The following is a 24490-nucleotide window of genomic DNA, read 5'->3' as shown; positions in this document are numbered from 1 at the left end:
CCAATTCAGGATGACAAAGAATCAAATCTAAGCAAATTATCAGTAATGTCTAAATTGGAATCATCATTGGAAATTGGCATTGTTGTTTATAAAGATGTGACTGAAGCATGTTAAGTAGATAGACAAGCCATAATCCGGTATCATACATGATTTATAAATCTTCAACAAATTAACTATTTCATTGATTGCACTTGAATTATTGAGAGGTTTCTGTTTTAAGGTCATTGCAGGCTAGCGTACTGCTGCATGATAGCGTTAAAGTAAAAAGGCAATTTAGCTAATCCAGTTCCACTTTCCGGATTCAATTAGATCATTTTTCAAAATCATGAGTCTGGGCAGAGTAGATAGAGAGAAACTGTTCCCATTGGCAGCAGGGTCGAGAACCAGAGGACATAAGAAATAGGAGCAGGAGTAGGCCATTCGGCCCTTCGAGCCTGCTCCGCCATTCAATGAGATCACGGCTGATCCTCTGCCTCAACTCCATTCACCGGCCCTATCGCCATATCCCTTGATGCCCTTACTAGTCAGAAATCTATCGACTTCTGTTTTGAATATACCCAATGACTGAGCCTCCACAACCCTCGGGTAGAGAATTCCAAAGATTCACCACCCTCTTTGTGAAGACATTTCGTCTCATCTCCATCCTGAATGCCCTACCCTGTGGCCCCTGGTTCTAGACTCCCCAGCCAAGGGAAACATTCTCCCAGCATCCATCCTATCAAGCCCTGTAATAATTTTGTATGCTTCAATGAGATCCCCTCTCATCCTTCTGAATTCAAGAGAATACAGGCCTAGTTTACTCAATCTCTTCTCATACGCCAGTCCCGCCATCCCAGGAATCAATCTTGTGAACCTTCGTTGCACTCTCTCTATGGCAAATATATCCTTCCTTAGGTAAGGAGACAGATTTAAGGTGATTGGCAGAACAACCATGAGGATCTGGAATGCAATGCCTGAAGGGTTGGTGGAGGCAGACTCAATCACTGCTTTCAAAAGGGAGTTGGATAAGAACCTGAAGGAAAAAAATTTGCAGGGCAAGGGCGGGGCAGTGGGACTAGCTGAAGTGCTCTTACAGAGAGCCGACATGGGCTCGACTGGCCGAATGGCCGCCTTCCGTGCTGTAACCATTCTATGATTTTTTTTTCCCCCATTGTTCTACATCAAACACGTACCCTTGGCTCTCCTGCTCTGGAAATATACCTGATTCAAACCAGCAGGTCTTTCAGGAAAGAAAAGGAACAAATTGGAATGCAGAAGCTATAAAACTTGAGTTAACATACAGTAATTAAAAAAAAAAATAATTTAAAAGGTGAGGGAGACCAGGGATAAGTTGAAGCAAATTAAATAAAAATAAAAATTCAATAGCGATAATCAGAAGTATATGGCATTGTTGCCAGAGTAGCTCTCAGTAAACTAAGGGGTGGAGGGAACGAAGGTTTATTTTTGGATGTAGTGATTCACCAGATTTTATTTTCCTGTGTTTTTCGTTGCTGCTCTGCTTGCAGCCTCTCAATTTCTCAAAGGTCAGTAGTCATACGAAACACACAACACTGAGGCACAGTTAAAGACCAGCCGTTCCATCGAGTCTGTCCCATACAGTCATGTTGCAACCATGCATCATGCCCTCAGTTCTCACCCACTACTAGCCACATAATCTCCTGAGAGGCAAAAAATAAATAAAAGTAAGCCCTAGGCCAATTCTGGGAAGTTCCCCTCCGACTTCCGAAGGCCATTAAAACGAGTTCCAGGAGACCACAGTGACCATGAAACACATCCGACCCAATGTTCAGTGTAATTATTTTTGGGTGCACGGCCCATTCAAATTACCGTGCCTGCGTGGTTTTTGACATTAGAACACCGTGGAGCTGGCTGCGTGGGAGCTGCAGATCGTTGTGGGGCCGCGCACCTAAACGGGAACGTTGATCCCATCTAACTTTTGTACAAAATGACATCAGCCTTAGGAGCTCGTCCAGCTCCCTTTTGAATGTTTGCAGCGAATCCACATTGCCAGCACAAGCTGACTTCTTGTTTAAAAAGTCAATAACCCTCTGAAAAGGCAAACCTCCTGGCATCTAACCATTTCTATATTTGCGTAACTTATATGCAAGTCCCCTCGTTCTACCTAGCCTATCTACTGCATGGACATAGTCTAGTCCCTTCATTATTTTAAAAGCCCTCAATCATATCTCCCTGAAATCTACGCTTTACTCGACCAACACAAAACAGTTCTGTAGCAACTAAGGTTTTCTAAACTAGGTATCAATTTTGTGGACAACCTTGGCACCTTTTCCAGAGCCTCTATATCGCCCACCATGTGAGAAACCAAAACTAGACACAGTGTTCTAAATGAGGCCTAACCAAGGTATTTTAGCAGGATACTGCAGTACTTTTTGTTTTCTATTGGATTGTCCTGGCAATACATGGTAATTCTTTCCTTGCTTTTGCTATAGTCTGGCCATGACCATTTACAGACTCACGCACTATTACACCTAGGTCTCTTTCCCACTCAACAGACATTAGTTCAGAACCCTACGTGGTATGTGCCTGGCGTTAGCCTTACCCACATACATAACACTACATTTAATGTTATCATCAAATGCGGGCCCATTTCCCCACATCTAGATCGGATTGCAGTATTTTTTCTTATCCACAGTACTAATGCTAGCACAAATCTTAGTGTCATCTGCAAACTTGCAGACAGTTCCCCCAGTGGCTTCATCCAGATCAGCCTTGGCTTTAGTAGTAACACTCTTGCATCCGAGTTAGAAGGTCATAGGTTCAAGCCCCACTCCAGGTAGTTGAACACATAATTTATGCTGACACTCAGTGCAGTACTGCAATGTCAAAGGTGCTGCCTTTCAGATGAGAAACTGAGGTGCCGTCTGCCCCTTCGGGTGGTCCTAAGAATTCTCCCGGTGTTCCGCCCAACATTTATCCCTCAACTAACATCACTAAAGACAGATTACCTGGTCATTTATCTCACTGCAGCTTGTGGCAACTTGTTGCCATGTTTCCCTATATTACAAGAGTGACTACACTTCAAAAAGTACTTCATTGGCTGTGAGGACGTGAAAGGCACTACATAAATGCAAGCTCTTTCTTTCTATTAATATAGATAGTGAAGAGGAACGGCCCTAACACCATTCCTTGTGGGATTCCACTAGTAACTACTCTACATGGAGAACCACTACCATTAATAACAACTGTCTGCCTACAAGTATGCAACCAATTCTTTATCCAACCTATAATCTGCCCTCCAATCTCACAGTAACCTACTATGTGGCACCTTGTCAAAAGCTTTTTGAATGGCCAAGTATACTTTGTCCACTGGGCTACCTTCGTCCACCAACCTAGTAATCTCCTCAAAAGAAATAACACATATGACCTTTTTCAGCAGCCATGTTAAAAGTCTCTAATAACCCCTTCGCTGTCCAGCTGGCTGTACAGAGTATTTCTAATGATTGCTTTGATATAACTAAGAAAACCTTTTCAGTACATTTTTTTAAACAAGGATAAAGAATCAATAGGTCAAGTTCGCTGTAATAAGGACTTTTTCTGGATCACTGCAAATAAGGTAAAATGTAGAAGGCAATGGCACAGCTTTAGCTTCAGGTTATGAAAACCCAGTTAACTGTAAACATATATAGAGGATACGTTACTTTTGTTTAATCCCATCCTATTGATTTAAAATACCACATCCACTAATCCAGGTTGGGGTTTTGTGATGCACAAAAGTGTTGTCAACAGAATATGGTAAGCATAGTACATACAGCAAGAAGCTCTGCAGTTCCTTTTGTTGCTTTTGGAGACTGATTCGCTGCTTGATATTTTTTGACGGCAAGGCGTATGTTGCTGTTCACAGCACCCAAGGCCATAAAGCTCAACTATACAGCGCCACATAGAAATGAGTGAGAAGCTCAGTGATGACTTACTAGATTGGTGGTGTTAAGCCTGGTGCTGTCAGTTTGGAGAACGATAATTAACTTAATATATAGTGGTATAGACAAAAGCATCTTTTTGTCAGGGAGTGAAATCAAATGGAATAATCAGCAGACGTGATTGCAAATTCATATTCTTTCTCGTATGCATGCTCCCACTCTCGCCTGTTTTTTATTCTTTAGTGCCATGCAAAAATCTTAACCTTTTTTTTACTGTTTTCATGTAAGCAGATTTGTTTTTTTTGTCATATCAGCAAAATATCTTGTGCTTCTAGTGTGATAGTGCAGGCTACAAAAAGCTGCATATATGTTGACAGACATCTTAACTATTTTCCATGTTTGCTGATATTGCTAACAGTTCTTTCTCTTCAGGTACTGTTTCCCTCTCCTTCAAATCTGCTATCATCGCGCCTCTCTTCAAAAAACCAAACCTTATACCCTCTGTCCTTGCAAACTACTGCCCCATCTCCAACCTCCCTTTCCTCTCCAAAGTCCTTGAACGTGGTGTCTCCTCCCAAATCCGTGCCCATCTTTCCCGCAACTCCACGTTTGAATCCGTCCAATTGGGTTTCCACCCTGCCACAGTACCAAAACAGCTCTTACAAAAGTCACAAATGACATCCTTTGTGACTGTGACAAAAGTAAGCTATCCCTCGTCGTCCTTCTCAACCTGTCTTGCAGCCCTTGACATGGTTGACCACATCATCCTTCTTCAACGCCTCTCCACAGTCATCCAGCTGGGTGGGACTGTATTGCCTGGTCCCATTCTTATCTATCCAATCTTGGCCAGAGAATCATCTGCGATGGCCTCTCTTTCTGCTCCCGCACCATTACCTCTGGTGTCCCCCAAAGAATCTATCCTTGGCCCCCCCTCCCTCATATTTGTCATCTACATGCTGCCTTCGGCGTCATCATCCGAAAACACAGCGTCAGTTTCCACATGTACACTGATGACACTCCGCTCTACCTCACCACCTCTTCTCTTGACCCCTCCACGGTCTCTAAATTGTCATTCTGCTTGTCCGACATCCAGTACTGGATGAGCAAAAATTTCCTCCCAACTAAATATTGGGAGGACTGAAGCCACTGCCACTGTCTTCGGTCCCTGCCACACACTCCGTTCCCAGCCACTTACTCCATCCCTCTCCCTACCAACAGTCTGAGGCTAAATCAGACTATTCGCCGCCTTGGTGTCATATTTGACCCCGAGATGAGTTTCCAATGACATATCCGTGCCATCACTAAGACCGCCCATTTCCACCTCCGTAACATCGCCTGACTCTGTCCCTGCCTCAGCTCATCGGCTGCTGAAACCTTCATCCATACCTTTGTTACCTCTAGACTTGACTATTCCAACGCACATCTGGCCGGCCTCCTTCGTTTTACCCGCCGTAAACTGGAGGTCATCCCAAACTCTGCTGCCCGTGTCCTAATTTGCACCTAGTCCCGCTCACCCATCTCCCCTGTGCTCGCTGACCTACATTGGCTCCCAGTTGAGCAACGCCTCGATTTTAAAATTCTTATCCTTGTTTTCAAATCCCTCCATGGCCTTGCCCCTCCCTATCTCTAATCTTCTCCAGCCCTACATCCCCCCGAGATCTCTGCGCTCCATCAATTCTGGCCTCTTGAACATCCCTGATTTTAATCGCTCCACCATTGGCGGCCGTGCCTTCAGCTGCCAAGGCCCTAAGCTCTGGAATTCCCTCTCTAAACCCATCTGTCTCTCTACCTCTCTTTCCTCCTTTAAGATGCTCCTTAAAACCTACCTCTTTGACCAAGCTTTTGGTCATCTGCCCTAATATCTCCTTATGTGACTCGGTGTCAAATTTTGTTTGATAACGCTCCTGTGAAGCTCCTTGGGATGTTTTAGTACGTAAAGGCGCTATATAAATACAAGTTGTTCTAATCGAACCTTTCTAATGTGTAGTAATGAAATCTGTAATATCAAAGATATAATTTATATAGGATGCCTTTGATGAAGAAATGGTATGAAATTGTTTACCAGGGTATAAAGGAGTGCATAGAAAGCAGTTCTAATGGTACAGCATATTAGCTTCCCTGTCTAGCCTCTGTCGAAGAATAGTGTGTGATGACAGACTGAGAATATAATGTGACAAATTAGAAGTTTAGACCTGTTAGGCCTATTATATACCCTTTAAAAGTGCAATAATCCGGTCAAAAGATTCCATAAACTTTATTGCAAAGTGAAATGGCTGCTTTGAGGTGATTGTCTCTGAATTCTTTTTGAAGTTAGTGAATATAAAGGAACTCTGAAGAATGCAGTGTGACTAAAATGCTGATGAGAATCTCAAAGGTGTCAACAACCTATCAACACTTTGGCAGCTCCACTGTGAGCTGTACCAGTGTATTATAAAAGGTTTTTTTTAGATGTCTCCAGTTTAATCTCTAATTTTAATCTCAATGGAACATTGAGTTTGTACCATTTAGATGTGTGAAAAATAGACTGTGATATGGGCATGATTATCATAGGCCACCTTCCCATTATGTCCTAAGACATCCAAAATTATGTTTGCTTTGCAATCATCAAAGATACTGCTTTTACATCAAAGAAGTAAAACACGAGAGTCTTTCAGTCCTTAGCAGTACTGGCTTTGTTCGATATACTGTTGGGTTCATGAATGCTCTAAGCAGCTACTCTCCCAGTTCCTTCTGCCAATTTCTTGAAATGACGGGGACTATCAAATTAAGAGTTTGGCAAAAGGAAATGAGAAAGTAATTGACTCTTCTAATTATTGTGTTGTATATTTTCTCTGTAAATCGCCTAATTGCAATCAGAAATTTTATCCTGTATTATATTTTCCATCTTCTGGATTCACAGACATGCATTGAAAATCCTACGTAAATTCCAATGCGCATAATTCCTGCTAAAAAGGGCAATTCATAAACCTGGTCCACGCTAACTGAGTACAGCAGAGCGTGAAAGAAAGAGGTTTCCTACAGTGAAGTGCATGGTCTTCATACAGGAACTACCGTTAGACAGTTTGCCCAAACATTAACAAAAGTAATGGGAAGTAGACGTTCAAGAAAGGGGGAAGTGATATGTTTTAACAAGGGGTGTTTGCTGATTTGTAAACCTGCCTTTGTATGTGCTGGAGAATTTTACTTAATGTAATGAATTTACTTCTGCAATATTGATAGCTTATGGTGTTTATGGATAATAGTTGGTAAGGTGCAGATGTATTGAGATTAGTTTTTTGTGTAGTATATTTTATTTATCCAAATAAGGAATGAATGGATCACTGCCAACAAAAGTCTAACAATTACATCTTGTTCATAAGTTAACTTTACATACAGTGAAAGTCCTACACCTGCTACTCTTTTTTGCAGATTGAGTGTGAGGGGGTTTAATCAACTGAGAGTCTGTCTGACATCTCAATCACACAATGTCAACATGTTTCTACTATTTTAGATTTTACAATGGGAAAGCCAGCTAAGTTCAGCTGTAAGCCCACAATACACTATAGCAGGTTCATATTTATGAAGAGGAATGGGTTGAATATATGCACCTTTGCACCAGCATTGCCACTTGAACATCTAGAAAAGCTTTCAGGACTACGAGAACAGCGCCAGTCTCCAGAACATTAGAAGCACCAATGAAGTTACTATAAACATTGAAAACAGGAACCAGAACCTAAATTATGGTGGGAAATAGACCACATTGGTGGTACCAAATGGTCATGAACAGACCACTGTGGAGCTGGCTTGTATAGGCAATGGAAGTACATTTAATTGATTGTTTTTGAATGGAAAAACTACACTACATGAAAAATTTCCCCCAGAATGGCTAAGTGCAGCAAGAAAAGCGGAATGATGGAAATACAATGGAAGAGTGGACCAAGATGGTCTGATCTAGCACAAAGGGGGGACTTTTAATCCCAGAGCTCTGTTGGGTCTCGATTCTACAGTTTACAAGCTGAACAGTGCTAAAAGTGTACTGCTGTAAACAACGGTACACTAAAGTGCTAAGCAAGCTTCTTTAGCTGCTAGATATTGCAGTTACTAGGCTGTTCAAAGCTACTTTTAGGATGTCGTGGGTAACCTAGGTGTATGAAGGGACATAAATCTTCACCAGAATTGGCAAATGAGGAAGACTAGCTTAGCTGAATTGTGAGAAACAGGCTGATTTGAACAGAGATTTCTAACCACTAGCTAGTATCAAAGGATTTTTAATATCTGTTATTATGGAGAAATGCCACATGTACCAGAATCCTATTGTAAAGATGACTCTCTGGAGGAATCATCAGAAGATTCCTCAGAGGATGGTTTGCTGCAAGTTAGGTTGAGCTGTTGCAGTCAAACAGGTGACGATGAGTTCTTGATTTTAGCCCAAACTAGACTGACACAATACAACAACATTGGCCCAGAAATTCGGGTCGGAGGCTTCCCGCGGGTGCAAGCCTCCGACCTGCACTTACCTAGCGCGCCGGCCGTTGTGCTGTGGGCCCGCGTGGGATTCCGATCCTGGGCCTGCTCCAACTGCCGGCGCGCAGTGCTTGCGTATCCCAGGGGCGCAGTTAGTGCAAAGCGTCCCCTGGGATCACGTGGGTCACGGAGAGCCAATGGCAGCAGGGAATCTGTATTCATAGATTTGACAGGAAGACCTGTCAAATCTATGAATACAATTCAGCCCCAAAACATCAGTAAAACGTCAAATGAATTTTTAAAAATCACATTTTTAAAATAACTATAAATTACATAAAATAACTATTTTAAACAATAATTAAAATTTTTGAAAAAATTAATCACAGTTTCTAACGGGGCTAAAAATATCTTTCTTTAAAGTATTTAAAAATAATAAACCTGTGGAAAAAATGTTTTAATTTAACTTAATTCATCACTTACCTTGTTAAAGCATAGCTCCTGGAGACTTACCCTCCCGGAGAAACCTGCAAAAAAAAAAACAGAAGTTCCAGGCGTATGCGCTGCCTCTCCGGTGCACGCGTTCGACCTGTGAACCCCTTCCTTTAAGGGAATGGAAGTTCCGGTTTCCCACGCATGTGCAGTGCATGCACGAAACCGGCACTTTTGTTGGGCCTACACGTGAGTACCCAGCGCGTACTCACCCGTGGGGACCCGAAGTTTTTATGTTTTAATGATGTGATATTTCGTTGTAACCTCTGCCACTGAGAAGGACAAGAGTGGCAATATCATGGGAACACTATTACCTGCAAGTTCTCTTCCAAGTCGCACACCACCCTTATTTGGGGGTGGGCTGCCGTCCCTTCATCATCACTGGCTCAAATTCCTGGAATTCCCTACTTAACACCATTGTGGGAACACCAATACCACAACAACCGCAGCAGGTCAAGGCAAAGGTCCAACACCACTTTCACGGAGCAACTAGGGATGGGCAATAAATGTGGCCTTGCCAGCATCCACCACATCCCATGAGCAACTTTAAAAAACCTGCAGCTGATGCTTGGGGCAATATTTTCCACAACTGCGCAGATACTGTGAAGTTCTGTAATTAAGTAAGGGGGACAATTCAAAAATGGATCAATGTTTCCTAATTTACAGTGTAAAACAGTAAAATGTTATTGATAAAATTTACAGGGTCTTCCTGACTTCACAATCAGCATATCATGTTTAAAAACATACAGCCCTTGACTGTATTGTATAAATTTTATTTGGAAATATTACTTGAATTATAGTATCACTATTTTGTGTTTTATGCCCCAAAAAGGAATGTTATGTAGGGGTGCTTGTTACATGTAAATTTATAGAGAAGGAAAAATGACAGTAATTCACTAGATATATTCTCATAGAAACAGTATTAAAGTTTCTTCAGCTACAACAGTGTTCTTCAAATGTCTCTGTGGACGCATCCTTGTTTGTGTTGGTAAACACAAGTCAAATTTCCCACAGAGGAAATCTTTTTCTATAGTGCTGGGTTTCTCAGGCAAGATGAGAGAGCTCAAAATGTTTATAATGAAAAACAAACGTTGATTTCATCACAATAGTCTCCTTCCCCTGGGGCAGAAGGTTAAAATGGAGCTACATAACAGCATCATAATTACTCCGTTGGCTCTGTGCTCCACCGTGTCTGTGGAGCATTGTTGATTGCTGTGACGTACTCGGAAGGTATAATTAATGTATTGTGACCTTCAAACTGTTTCAATGTCTTTACTGCAAGTTTGTGCTAAAAATCAATACATACTAATCGAGCGTCTTTTTTTACATTTCCAAATTATTATTGTGCTACAATAGCCTGCTCACTCAGCCATGTTACAGGACTAAATACTTCTAGATGGTTATCACAAATCTGGCAATCGAACTGGTTAGTGAGCAGGTAAATCTCTTTGGAGTCTGTGTTCTCAAAATACTGTTTAAACTTCAAACAGTACAGTGGCTATTCAAGCTATAACCTAATAGGTATAGTGTGCAATCACAATGACTGTACAGGGTACTAAAATGATGGGTCTTTAGCTAATTAAACACTTGGCTGTCACTTTCTACTTGATCTGCTGTATCATCTTTTCAGTATTGCACATTATAGATCTATTTGTAAGTATTTAATACATTCATTTGAAACAGCATAAAGGGCCTCCAATTGGTTTTAGGCTATAAAAAATACTCCATTGAAATTCTAATGTTTTTAAATGGTAAAACCTCCCAGAATGTGCGGCTAAATTGGCTGAAGGCTCTTTAACCAAAGGTGGAGTCGACAAAGGGGGAATGCAAGGGTTGGAAGAGTAGAGGGCAAACATTGGCACGTGGAGCTGGAGGAAGTTGCAGAGATGGGGAGGAGTGATATTGGCCCAGAAATTCCGTTCGCAGGCCTCCCGCGGGCGGAGGGCTGCGATCTGGGAAAATCTGCGCCTGGACCGGAGGGCTCCCGGGAGGCGCAGAGTTCCGTTGCTGGGCCTATCCAAACTGCCGGTGTGCAGGGCACACGTATCCCAGAGGCGCAGGCAGTTCGCAGCTTCCCTGGGATCACGTGGGCCCTGGGGAGCCAATCAGAGAAGGGAATCTCCATTCATAGATTTGACAGGAAGACCTGTCAAATCTATGAATGGAGATCACCCCCAAAACATAGTAAAACTTCAAATACATTTTTTTAAATCACATTTTTAAAATGACTATAAATTACATAAATTTAAATTTTTGTTTAAAAGTTAATTTTTGAAAAAAATTAAGTTTTTAACAGGGCTAAAAATAAACATACCTTTAAAGTATTTTTAAATGATAAATCAGTGGAAATTTTTTTTATTTTTACTTTTTTCAACTCTCATCCTGATAAAAACAGGCCTTGCGCTTTTACCAGGCGCAAGAATTGTAAGTGTTTTCTGCGGGCGGAGGGTCTCCAAAAAACAGAACTCTCCCCCTGCAGAGGCCCTGCTCCAGCGCAGCCGGAGGATCTGTCGAGAGCTTTCTTGACATCAGAAATGCCGGTTTCCAGTGCATGCCTGAAACCGGCATTTCCAACGTCCCTACAGGTGAGTACACAGCGCGTACTCACCCGTAGGGACTGGAATATCCGGCCCATTGTGTAGTGATTTGTAGACAAGGATTTTGAGATGCTTTGTAGGAGGCAAGTAAGGACAGAAAAAATAGGGCAGAAGGAGGATACAAAGGGAGAGCACACCAAGGTTGCAGTCACAAAGGATGTCATTGATGACTAAGGCAGTCACTGACCAAGGAATTCAAACCAGGAGATATGAGCATGAAACATAGAAGATAGGAACAGGAGTAGGCCATTCGGCCCCTCGAGCCTGCTCCGCCATTCAATGCGATCATGGCTGATCATCCAAGTTCAGTACCCAGTCCCTGCTTTCTTCCCATACCCCTTGATCCCTTTAGCCTTAAGAAATATATCCAACTCATTCTTGAATATATTTAATGAATTGGCCTCTGTGGTAGAGAATGCTACAGGTTCACCACTCTCTGGGTGAAGAAATTCCTCCTCATTTCTGTCCTAAAAGGCCTACCCCTTATCCTTAGATTGTGACCCCTGGTTCTGGATTCCCTGACCATCGAGAACATCCTCCCTGCATCTAGTCTGTCCAGTCCTGCCAGAATTTTATAAGTTTCAATGAGATCCCCTCTCATTCTTCTAAACTCCAGCGAGTACAAGCCCAATCGACCCAATCTCTCCTCATATGTCATTCCTGCCATCCCAGGTATCAGCTTGGTGAATCTTCGCTGAACTATTTCCATGGCAAGAATATCCTTCCTCAGATAAGGTGACCAAAACTGCACACAATACTCCAGATGTGGTCTCACCAAGGCCCTGTACAACTGCAGCAAGACATCCTTGTTCCTGTACTCAAACCCTCTCGCTATGAAGGCCAACATACCATTTGCCTTCTTAACCGCCTGCTGCACCTGCATGCTTACCTTCAGCGACTGGTGCACAAGGACACCCAGGTCTCGTTGCACTTCCCCTTCTCCCAATCTATTGCCATTCAGATAATTTGCCTTCCTATTTTTGACACCAAAGTGGATAACCTCACATTTATCCACGTTATATTGCATCTGCCATGCTTCTGCCCAATCACCCAGCCTGTCCAAATCATCCTGTAGTTTCTCGGCATCATCCTCACAGCACACACGCCCACCCAGCTTTGTGTCGTCTGCAAATTTGGAGATATTACATCTCGCTCCCTTGTCTAGATCATTAATATATATTGTGAATAGCAGGGGTCCAAGGACCGATCCCTGCGGTACCCCACTAGTCACTGCCTACCACTCGGAAAAAGACCCGTTTATTCCAACTCTTTGCTTTCTATCTGCCAACCAGTTCTCTATCCAAGTCAATACCTTGCCCCCAATCCCATCTGCCTTAACTTTACACACTAATCTCTTATGCGGGACCTTATCGAAAGCCTTCTGAAAGTCCAAATACACCACATCCACTGGTTCTCCCTTACCTATTTTACTAGTTACGTCCTCACAAAATTCCAGTAGATTAGTCAAGCACGATTTACCTTTTGTAAATCCATGTTGACTTTGTCCGATCCTGTCACTGTTTTCCAAGTGCTCTGCTATTACATCTTTTATAATGGACTCTAGCATTTTCCCCACTACCGATGTCAGGCTTACCGGTCTGTAATTCCCCGTTTTCTCGCTACCACCTTTTTTGAATAGTGGGGTAACATTAGCAACCCTCCAATCCATGGGTACTGTTCCAGATTCCATCGAATGTTGGAAGACGATCAGCAATGCATCTACTATTTCTAGGGCCACTTCCTTAAGTACCCTATGATGTAGATTATCAGGCCCTGGGGATTTATTGGCCTTCAATCCCATCAATTTCCCTAACACCATTTCCCTACAAGTACTGATTTCTTTCAGTTCCTCCCTTTCATCAGACCCTATGTTCCCCGACATTTCTGGGAGGTTATTTGTGTCCTCCTTTGTGAAGACAGAACCAAAATATGTATTTAATTGGTCTGCCATTTCTTTGTTCCCCATTATAAATTCCCCTGATTCTGACTGCAAGGGACCTACGCTTGACTTCACCAATCTTTTCCTCTTCACATATCTAAAAGCTTTTACAGTCAGTTTTTATGTTCCCTGCAAGCTTACTCTCATAGTCTATTTTCCCTTTCTTAATTAATCCCTTTGTCCTCCTTTGTTGAATCCTAAACTGCACCCAATCCTCTGGATTACTGCTTTTTCTGGCCAATTTATATGTCCTCTCCTTGGATCTTATGCTATCCCTAATTTCCCTCATTAGCCATGGTTGAGTCACCTTTTTTGTTTTATTTTTATGCCAAACTGGGATGAACAAATTCTGTCGTTCATCCATGCGGTCTTTGAATGTTTGCCATTGCCTATCCACCGTTAACCCTTTGAGTGACATTCCCCAATCAATCCTACCCAATTCGCGCCTCAGACCATCGTAGTTTCCTTTATTTAAATTCAGGACCCTAGCCTCTGAGTCAACTACTTCGAATTCTTCATTAAGATGGAGAATGATCATATTATGATCGCTCTGACCCAAGGGGCCTCATACAACAAAATTGCTAATTAATCCTTTCATTACATAATACCCAGTCTAAGATGGCCTGATCTCTGGTTGGTTCCTCGACATATTGGTCTAGGAAACCATCCCGTAAACACTCCAGGAATTCCTCCTCCACAGTATTGTTACTAATTTGGTTAGCCCAATCTATATGTAGATTAAAGTCACCCATGATGACTGCTGTGCCCTTTTTTTCCACGCTTCTTTAATTTCCCTTTTAATGCCGTCCCCAACCTCCACATTACTGTTTGGAGGTCTATATATACCACTCCCACTAATGTTTTCTGCCCCTTGGTATTTCTCAGTTCTACCCATACAGATTCCACATCATCAGAGCTAATATCCTTCCTTACAATTGTGTTAATCCCTTCTTTAACCAGTAATGCTACCCCACCTCCCTTTCCTTTTTGCCTATCTTTCCTGAATATTGAATACCCCTGGATGTTGAGTTCCCAGCTTTGGCCACCCTGGAGCCATGTTTCCATAATCCCAATCAAATCCTATTCGTTTACCTCTATTTGCGCAGCTAATTCATCCACCTTATTACGAATGCTCCTCACATTAAGACACAAAGCCTTCAGGCTTGGTTTTTTTAACGCTCTTAGACCTATTAGAATTATTATTTATTGTGGCCATGTTTGATTTAAACCCTTGATTTCTCTGACTGCCACTTTTGTTTTTCTCCTTCCTATCTTTTGTTTTTATCCTTGTTTCCCTTTCCTCTGTCCCCCTGCTGGATGGTGACAAATTCAAGGGCCTTAAAGAGGAAAGGGAGGTTGGCTGTAGAGCGGTAGCTTAAGAAGCAAATGCGGTCGAGGAGTGATTTTTGAAGAAGGGCGAGGGAGGGACAGATTCTGAGGAAGGGGAACCATTCACGATATCAGCACACATTGGGCCAAGTCGAGGTAGTTGTGTGGAGGGAAGCTGTTTGAGAGGGATAAAGAGCACAGGCGGTGGGTTTCACGGAGGAGAAGAGGGCTGGAAAATTGAAGTAAAACTTCTGTGAAGAACAACACAAATAATTGGAATCACTGAACTATAATATGTAACATTGTTTTGGAAAGATATTTAGATTGACATTTTTTCCCCAAAATGTACAATTGGAATTAGAGGTTACAGGCAATCAATTTGAAGTAATTGAATCTTGTATTTAGAAGAGTACCTGATTTTGGTCACCAATTTGTTCAATCCTGCTGGAGGTTATTTAAAATCAGTCAGATGTACCTTTGCAAAATGCCATATTCAGAATACTGAACAGTTTCACACAGGCAAAATCAAACTACTTTTCCGGCCTTTGTTTCCAGCAACAATTTTCTTGTTGCCGAGCGTGCGCCTTTGGGGGCGGGTTGGCAGTTAAATTTGCGAACATTGCCAGTGCGTCGGGAACCTGCTGTCATCCCGCTGACTTCCGTATTTAATTCGGGCGCGTTTCAAGGCACACCACGGACCCGCTCGGGAGAGGCGGGCGACCTCATTTAAGTGCTTGTGAGACTCTTAAGAGGGTTTTTAATAGCAGCTATTGGCTTTAAACTTCTGGAGCACGGGCTTCACGCACCTCTGGAACCTCGCCTGTGAAGGGGAGGCGGAACAGTGGCCATTGTGCAAGTGCATTAATTGACAGCTGTGGGAAAAATACATAAATACTTCCACATTACACCTGATTACTTGGCTAATGAAAAGGCTCTTGCTGACTCCATTTTGTGCAAAGATTTAGCTGTCAGCAGTTGGCAGGTCATTTCTACAACCTTGGAAGCCACTCTCACGACATTGCTAGTCACGATCACAACATTGAGGGATTGACCCTCTGATCTCCACTTTACCTGCCATCTATTACATCAGCATGGGTGCCGCTTATACTCTCGCCTTGGACCTCAGAATCGGACTAAGGTGAGCCTCCAGTAGCAGCAGCAACTGCAACAGCAGCCTTCTCAATGACCTGATGCTCCACAGGAGAGAGGGGGTCAGCACAGGACTGCACCGCACCAGAGGCAATACCCCCAACACAGAGTATACAGGCAAAGGATGAGCTTCCTGGACATGACTGAGCAGCAGTGCTTCATGAGGCTCAGGCTATTGCGCCAGGTTGTCTCGGAAATTTGTAGCTTGCTGGAACAAGACCTGCGACTCTGGCTGGCTTCCCACAGGGGCAGGGCGTCATCGACTGCAAGCGTGGCCATTAATGCACCACCACATCACCCAGGGGTGTTTGTGAACCGCAAGGGCTTCCATTCCCTCAATGTGCAGCTCGTCTGCAACCATAAAAAGATCATCATGCATGTGTGCACCAGATTCCCTGGCAGCTGTCATGACTATTTCGTGCTGCGCCAGTCAACCCTCCCTCAGCTCTTCACACCTCCAAACAGACTTACCGGCTGACTGTTTGGAGACAAAGGCTATCCACTGAAGACGTGGCTCATGACACCCTTGAGGCCAAGTACTGAGACCCAGGAGCGTTCTAATGAGAGCCACATGTCCACCAGATGTGTCATAGAGCAAACAATAGGCATGCAAATGCCTTGACAGATCTGGAGGAACCCTTCAGTATGCACCAGCCGGGGTCTCCAGAATCATCCTCATTTGCTGCGCGCTGCACAACATAGCACAGCAGCGAGGATTGGAGCTGCAGGAGGAGAAAGGCGCAGAGCGCACAGCCTCTTGGAGGAGGTGGAACAGGTGGAGGAGGATAAACCTGACATGGAGATGGCATCAGCAGCAGCGCACATTGCTGCCCGGAATGGCCTCATAATGGCCTGATTTACTTAACTTTCTCCAATGCACCCATATGGCTGCCACATGCTATACTAACTTAACCCCCCCCCCTGCCAACAACACCATAAAGCTGCCCTACAATGACCAAGCCATTCCTGTCACCGAAACCCCCATTGCTCGAGGTAAAGAATGTCTCACCATTCATTGCAAGTGACAAAGCCACTTCCCAGGTAGCAGGCAAAAATGGACAAAACCGGAAAGTGGTGCAAAGAAATGCATTTATCTGTGTCATAAAAATAACTGAAACTTATCACTAACATTTGTTCATACACCCACATGCATACCCTTGTGCATCTGGGATTGTGTCTTTTTTCTTTTCCGAGTGCTTTTACAAAGTGCACTCCCTGTGCCTTCAGCAGAGGTAGAGGCAGGCTGCTCACTTCCCTGATGCGACTTGTCAGACACTTTTGCCGGACGTCTTCTGGGTTTTGGAGCCTGTGAGGGCGCCGCTAAAGACTGCTCCTCCTGCAACTGTGCAGGGGAAGACTCGACCATCGGGATCCAAGGAAGAATGTGGGGCTCTGACTGAGGGGGAGGCAACGGGGGAGAAGTGTGAGTGCTTTGAAGGCAGTGCAACAAAGGTTCACGAGATTGATTCCTGGGATGAGAGGGCTATCCTATGATGAGAGATTGTGAATGTGGTGTATGTAACCGTTCCACCTTTAAGAGAACTATTTTAAGAGATGCACTACTTTATCTTGGCTGCTGTATACTGTAATACCGGTGGTGACCACACCGGTATATAAGTGCTGTGTAATGATTTATTGGGCAGTTCAGCCCTGACCTTCGACTAGTAAAGACCTGTTGAATTTACTCTTGTGGTCTGTGTGCAGTGATTCTTATTAACAATAACTAGAACACACAGACTTAACAGTGGCGACGATGACGATCTTACCCTGCGGCAGAGATATATCCAAGGCAGTTTAACGGGCGTCGAGAAGAGGCACCCGCCCTCATCATCCTGCTGAGAAAAGACTCGGGTCTGAAGAGCAAGGAAGAATCCTGACACGAAGCCTTCCATCAGCAACAGGCAGTGATCATCCCTTCTATCACGGTGGTGGGTAAGCCGATCAGCGACGAGCAGCAAGTCGGCCACGTTGGCTGTGAAGTAGGGGAGGGAAAAACGGAGGATATAAGGGCAGAGAACTTGACCACGGCCGGGGAAAAGAGCCGGATAGAAGTCGGGGCCAGAGGCGCTGAGACTGGGGCAGCGTAAGGCACGGGAGCCGCGGTGAATGCAAACACAGCCGGTGTAAAAGACCGGGCTGGGAGACGCAACAGCGTCGAGAGAGAGCTCGACCGCGACCGGTGAAAAAGGCCGGGCAGCTACCGAGGCCGCGAGGCGCAGCGACCGGGACAGCATAAGGCGCGGGAGAAAATAAAAAAACCGCAGAGAACTCAGCCGCAGCCGGTGGAAAGGACCAGACTGCAAGAGGGGCTGGGAGGCACGATTTGAGAACCACTGGGGAGGGCGAACGCAGCAATACGGCAATCGTCATTACAGCCAGCGGGGGAGAAAGGCAAACGCGGGAAGCCGCCATTTTCGTAGGCGGGGGAAGAAGACAAGCGCGGGAAACCGCCATTTTGAAAAAAAAAAAAAAAAAATTCTTTTTGTTTCTCAAGAAGATTGCGAGGATGCCTAAGCGTGGTAACATCAACGATTTCGATCCCGATGTTGAAGATTGGGCCACGTATGTAGAACGCATAGAGATTTATTGTAAGGCAAATAAAATATCAGATGAAGATAAAGCACTAACCTTACTAAACTCAATGGGTGCGAAGACATACGGGCTATTGAAGCATCTTCTATCACCAGCTAAACCGGCGGATCAGGCTTTCGCTAATATTGTTGCTGTCCTGAGAAATCATTTGAACCCCACACCGCTGATGTTAGCGGAACGATTTAAATTTTATGCGAGAACGCAACTGAAAGAGGAAAGCAACGCGGAGTATTTAATTGAACTGCGTAAGCTAGCGAAATACTGTCAGTTTGGGGAAAGACTGACAGAGGCACTGAGAGACAAATTTGTGTGTGGATTGTCGAAAGAAGGAACACAAAAGCGGCTGCTTGAAGAGAATGATCTTACACTTGATAAGGCTGTCACTATTGCAGCATCGCACGAAGCCGCAGCGAGAGGCACTGCGGAAATGCAGCTGAAGGCAGCGGTACTCAGCGTAGATCAAATGGCTTTGGGTACAGCGAAATGTTATCGTTGTGGAAAGACAACACACGATCAGAACCAATGCTGGTTTAAAAATCAGGAATGTAGAAAATGTGGCAAGCTTGGTCACATAGCTAAAGTATGCCGGTCAGGAAAGAAGACCAGCAACAAAAAGTCACCGCAGGAAAAGTGCAGAAAGGCACATAAGGTGGCTGAGAAGAGTTCGGATGAACAGAATTCGGATTCAGACTCCAACGGCAAGGAACTGGGTAGTCTGAGAATTCACAATGTGAGTAAGGAAGCTGACCGACAAACTATCTGGGTCACACTTCAGATAGCAGGAGTCCAAGTGAAGATGGAATTGGACACCGGATCGGCGTTGACGGTCATGAATAAGCAAGATTACAAAAGGTTATTCACACACATTCCCCTACGGGATACGGAGATAGTATTGCAGACATACACGGGGCAAAGAGTATACCCCATCGGAAAGATAAAAGTCAAGGTGGTACACAAGGGCAAAGAACACCAAGGAATGGACATATATGTACTACCTGAGGGAGGTCCGCCACTTCTGGGACTGGAGTGGATCAGGAAAATAAATATGGACTGGCACTCCCTAAAAGCAATAACGGTAGATTCCAGAAAAAAAGATGTCAAACCTGAACGATTGTCCAGAATATTGGATGAGGGCATATGCAGCAGTGACAGTGACAAAGCAGAGAGTGAGAACTCGGTGAAGACAATCAGCTCAGACTCTGGAACTGATGATGGTAAGACCAGCCCATGTGCAAAAGACAAGTCTAAAATGGACTTGCAGACTAATGATGGAAAAACGAAGGAGTGCATAAATGCTTCAGAAGAGAACAAAGTATCAGAACAGAATTCCACTGAACAACAACAACATAGTTTGACAGAGAATTCTGAGTCTGTCCAGTCTACAGACATGCACATTTCTGAGGGCACTGCTGATTCAAAGAATGAAAAAGAATTGCTAACCAGAAATGAAAAGGAAAGTAAATCTGATAAACAAGTCACTCTGGTCCCGGATTCATTAACTCTCAATGGAGCAGTAGATTCTACCAATAGAAAGTCAGAGAAATTCTGATTCGGGTAGCATATCTGCATCCGATAGCGTTGACTTGAACATTTCCCTTTCAGGTGATCTCTCTTTAAACAAGGAAAGTGGCTCTCTATCAATACGGGGTAACCAAGCATACAACAAAACTCTGAAACGAACTAGAAAATTTGTTGTCGATGGAGTGGAAGTGAGTGTCACTACTTCAAAGATTATTGGTGAGGATGAGAAGAAAGCTGAGGAAATGCAATTCCTAAGGCGGCAGGAGCTGCGAGAGTTGCGGTTGCTTCAGAAGGAGGAACACCGGGCTCGAACTCAACTCAATTTCAAACTACAACAGCAATTAGAACAAATGATTCGCCGTTTTGAGCAAGAGATGAATGCAAAGAAAAAGTTCTTTGACACAGAGTTGGAGAATCTGGAAAGACAGCAGAAGCAGCTGATTGAGAAAATGGAACAGGAACACACAAACCGTCTGCGCGATGAGGCCAAACGAATCAAAACTGAGCAAGAAAGGGAATATGTCAAATTCATCGATCAGTTGAAAGCTAAGAAGAACGAGCACCCTTTTGTGAGCAGTGTCAGCAGTAATAAGCCGCTCAGGGAATTGGTGGCAGACGCAAAAGCTGAAGTGATGGAGGAAATAGAAGACAATAGAGAGGAAGCAGAGGATGATGACTCATCTGAACCATTATCACCCCTACCAGGTCACGCACGTGGTCCCTCCGAACTGAGCCAAATCAGTCTGGAAGCAGAAAAACTTCCCCAGGTACTCGAGCCTTTAGAAGTCAACAATGCTGGTTCTGAAGTTACGAAAGTTCAAGCTGTTAAGTCCAGTGAAGGACTATTAGATGAGTCACCCCAGCAACGAGAACCAGAGACCCCTGAAAGGCGTTATCCGTCTCGGATCAGGAGGCCTCCTCAGAGACTGAATCTGTGAACTGTTTTTTTACATGAAGTTGTGTATCTATGTTATTATGTTATGTTAATGGGGAATATATACTGTTAAGCTAAAAAGGGAGGATTGTGGTGTATGTAACCGTTCCACCTTTAAGAGAACTATTTTAAGAGATGCACTACTTTATCTTGGCTGCTGTATACTGTAATACCGGTGGTGACCACACCGGTATATAAGTGCTGTGTAATGATTTATTGGGCAGTTCAGCCCTGACCTTCGACTAGTAAAGACCTGTTAAAGTTATTCTTGTGGTCTGTGTGCAGTGATTCATATTAACCATAACTGGAACACACAGACTTAACAGTGAAGAATGGGTCTATACTCTCTGGAGTTTAGAAGAATGAAAGGTGATCTCATTGAAACATACAAGATTCTGAAGGGGATTGACAGGGTAGATGCTGAGAGATTGTTTCCCCTGGCTGGAGTGTCTAGAAATAGGGGGCATAGTCTCAGGATAAGGGGTAGGCCATTTAAGACCGAGATAAGGAGGAATTTCTTCACTCGGAGGGTTATAAATCTTTGGAATTCTCTGCCCCAGAGGGCTGTGGATGCTGAGTTTTTGAGTATATTCAAGGCTGAGATCGATAGATTTTTGGACTCTAGGGGAAATCGAGGGATATTGCCATCGAGTAGGGAAAGTGTTGAGGTCGATGATAACCATGATCATATTTAATGGTGGAGTAGGCTCGGGGGGCCATGTGGCCTACTCCTGCTCCTATTTCTTACGTTCTTTGAGAAGGGCCCCACTTCCATGTCCCCTTTCACCATCATCCCTCTCATGGACCACCTGCACTTTCCTGCTAGCAAGGAGCTGGAGAACACCTTGTTGCACAGCCCAAGATGAACGCCTTGAGATGAGGTCTATGAACGTCTGCCACCTTGTCCACAGCAAGCATGTGCTCGGGTGACTGGCGCATTTGCTACTCCACTCAGGTGGTCATCCTTTCCATGGAACAGCACATCGTCGCCATCGCCTGGTGACGCTCATGTTGGAGATGGACTCCTCCATTCTCTGCACAATTGCAGACGTCACTACTGCAAAAGCTGCCAGAGCCTCATGCAATTGTTGCTGCCCCTCCAAGATCATCACCTTTCTCAATGGCCCCCGAGGCTCCACATCTGCATACAGCTCAGCAGAGCTTGGAGCGACCTGTGCCATCCAGTGAGGAATCTCAACTGCTGTCAACACCATCTGCTTTTGCACACCATCTGCTCTTGCTCATTTGTGATGTGAGAGACACCAGGTGGCAACACTACTCTATCTCGCACAGGACCCTCCGAGGTGTGCATAATGGTGCTGGCTGCAGACTGTGCACCCTCAGAGGCTGGAGCTTCCTCCGAGGTGTCATCTTCCTCCTCTGGCTGGACAGGGCGGGGGTGGGGGGGCACTTGATGGACCTGTGGGAGAGTAAAAAGATGAATTAGAAGTGTTATATTAAGAATGGGTAACGTTACCATTAAACACATGATGACATTTCACTGGCTGCTGACATTAGTCACCATATGAGTGACTGCTGTATGCCATGTAGCTGTATGGCTGTATGTGATGTAATTCTGTCACTAGGTTGCTGGGCTCTATGTCTCCCACTGCCAGCAGCTCTGCAACTCCCAGAGATCTCTAGGGCCTCCTCCTCTGCTGGAGTCAATTGAGTGAAGACTGGAGGGCCACCTCTGGTTCTCTGCCTCTCCCTATTGTTGTGAGCCCTCTTCTGCAAGGAGGGAAAGAAGAGAACTTTGAGTGAGAGTGATGGAATGGATGGGCTACATCTGTAGAGGGTGACTGAGGGAGTGGCGTGACATTGCCAAATGGCCTCGTTCTGTGGCGTTACTTGCTATGATTGCATTAGGATGAGGGCGAGTGTCGGGGTGGTTAGTCAGATGGGGATGTGAGTCTGTACATAGACAGAGAGGGATGGGTGGACCTGCAAGGTAGGTTGGTGTGAGGAATGATGTGCAGAAGTAGGCTTGGGAAGGCAGAGTGATGGGGATGTGTTGACAGGCACATCAAGATGTAGGTGAGTGTGGCATTGCACTCACCTTTCCTGACCTCATGAGATCATTGAATCTTTTCCTGCACTGGATCCACGTCCTCCTGACCGCATCCCTGCTGCTGACCTCCTCTGCGATCTCCAACCATGCCCTTTTTATGTCTTTGGGTGGTCTTTTGCGCCTATCGCCAGGGAAGAGGCCTCCCTGCGTGCTCTTACTGCCTGCACCAGAACATCGAGGGAAGCATTGTTAAATCTTGATGCAGCCCTCCGCCTTTGTGTATCCATGACCCACGGTTTTTTTCAGCTTTATAACGCTTCTCAGACCTCCTGGAAATCACCTTGAACACTCCTACATCAACCTTCAAATGAGATCTGTGCAAGGCTGCTTTAAATATCGGCGCTGGAAATGAGTCATCGATGACGTCATCAGACCCGCTCCATTTAGTTGGACTGGGAAACACACATGACTGCTTTTAATTGGGGCCATTAAGTAAAAGTCGCACTGAAGAACGCGCTGCTACGCGGCCCGCACGCACGCAACCCAACTCCAAGGTAAAGATTCTGGCCAAAAAGTGAGCTATGCCTCTTGTGGTAGGTGATTTATAATATTCATTGGGTCATTAAAGGTGACCAAATATTGGCATTGATTATAACTAGTCATCATTTGTAAAATAAGGTTATTAGAGTCTTGTGCAATAGGTTTACTTAATTATATATGTTGTCTTTTGATGCTATTCTAATCCAACAGCTCTCCTCACTGAGAAGCTAAGCATGATATTTACGCTGTACATTAAGTGACCCTGTTATCTTGTTCCGTTAGTCCTATTTCACTATAGGAGCAGAATTAGAAAGAAAATTGCTGGGAATACAGAGCAGGTCAGTCAGTATCTGTAGAGAGTAAAGACGAATTAATGTTCCAGGTGGAACCTTTCTTCAGATCTCTGATTTCCAACTGTTCCAGTTTTTTTTTCCTCTTATTTTTCACTGAATGAAATGCAAATTACTGCAGATTCTGGAAATCTGAAATAAAAACAGAAAATGCTGGAAACACTCAACAAGCCAGACAGCATCTGTGGAGAGAGAAATGTTAACCCTACCTTCCTCTCTCCTCTGGTGCTGCCTGACCTGCTGAGGGGTTTCCAGCATTTTCTGTTCTTTTATTTCCCACTTTTTTAATCCCAGTCTTGTAACATTATTTGTTTTCTTTTTTTCCCAGCTTTGTAATGTCCGAATATTCGAGCATGACCGACACGGAACGTGACCAGATTGATCAGGATGCCCAGATTTTTATGCGCGCATGCTCTGATGCCATCCAACAGCTGAGGACAGAAGGTAAAGACAAATAGTGCGAGTCTGAACTTCTGCAAAGCCTTTTGGAAAAACCAGCAAAGCAGCTCTGAACTCTTGTATAGCTGGGATTGAGAACTTTTTTTTCAGAAATATTAAAAACAAGTACTGATTATTAACTTCTTATAGGTTATTACTTTTATTGGATTGCCTAAAAAATGTAAAGGGAAGGGGATGAAGACATTTTTCGAGACTTTTCCTTGGGTGGTTAAGTATGTGTGGTAGAATGAACGACCGGGCAGTGTAGGTGGTTTGTGAA

General features: G+C 44.2%; 1 protein-coding gene across 4 annotated transcripts in view; it reads left to right on the top strand.

Moving 5' to 3' along the window:
• stx18 (syntaxin 18) overlaps positions 1-24490 on the top strand; it is a 189104-nt gene that overhangs the window by 130858 nt on the left and 33756 nt on the right. For all 4 annotated transcript variants that reach the window (XM_086007820.1, XM_086007828.1, XM_086007837.1 and 1 more), the window contains one exon: positions 24101-24216. In XM_086007820.1, the coding sequence (XP_085863946.1) occupies positions 24101-24216 (116 nt within the window). The remainder of the gene's footprint in view (positions 1-24100; positions 24217-24490) is intronic.

Source organism: Somniosus microcephalus, chromosome 2, assembly GCF_052327205.1.
Source record: "Somniosus microcephalus isolate GS21.2 chromosome 2, FLI_Smic_1.0, whole genome shotgun sequence".
NCBI lineage: Eukaryota > Metazoa > Chordata > Chondrichthyes > Squaliformes > Somniosidae > Somniosus > Somniosus microcephalus.
Note: the sequence above shows the minus strand (reverse complement) of the source record. Positions and strands in the feature narration are given on the sequence as shown.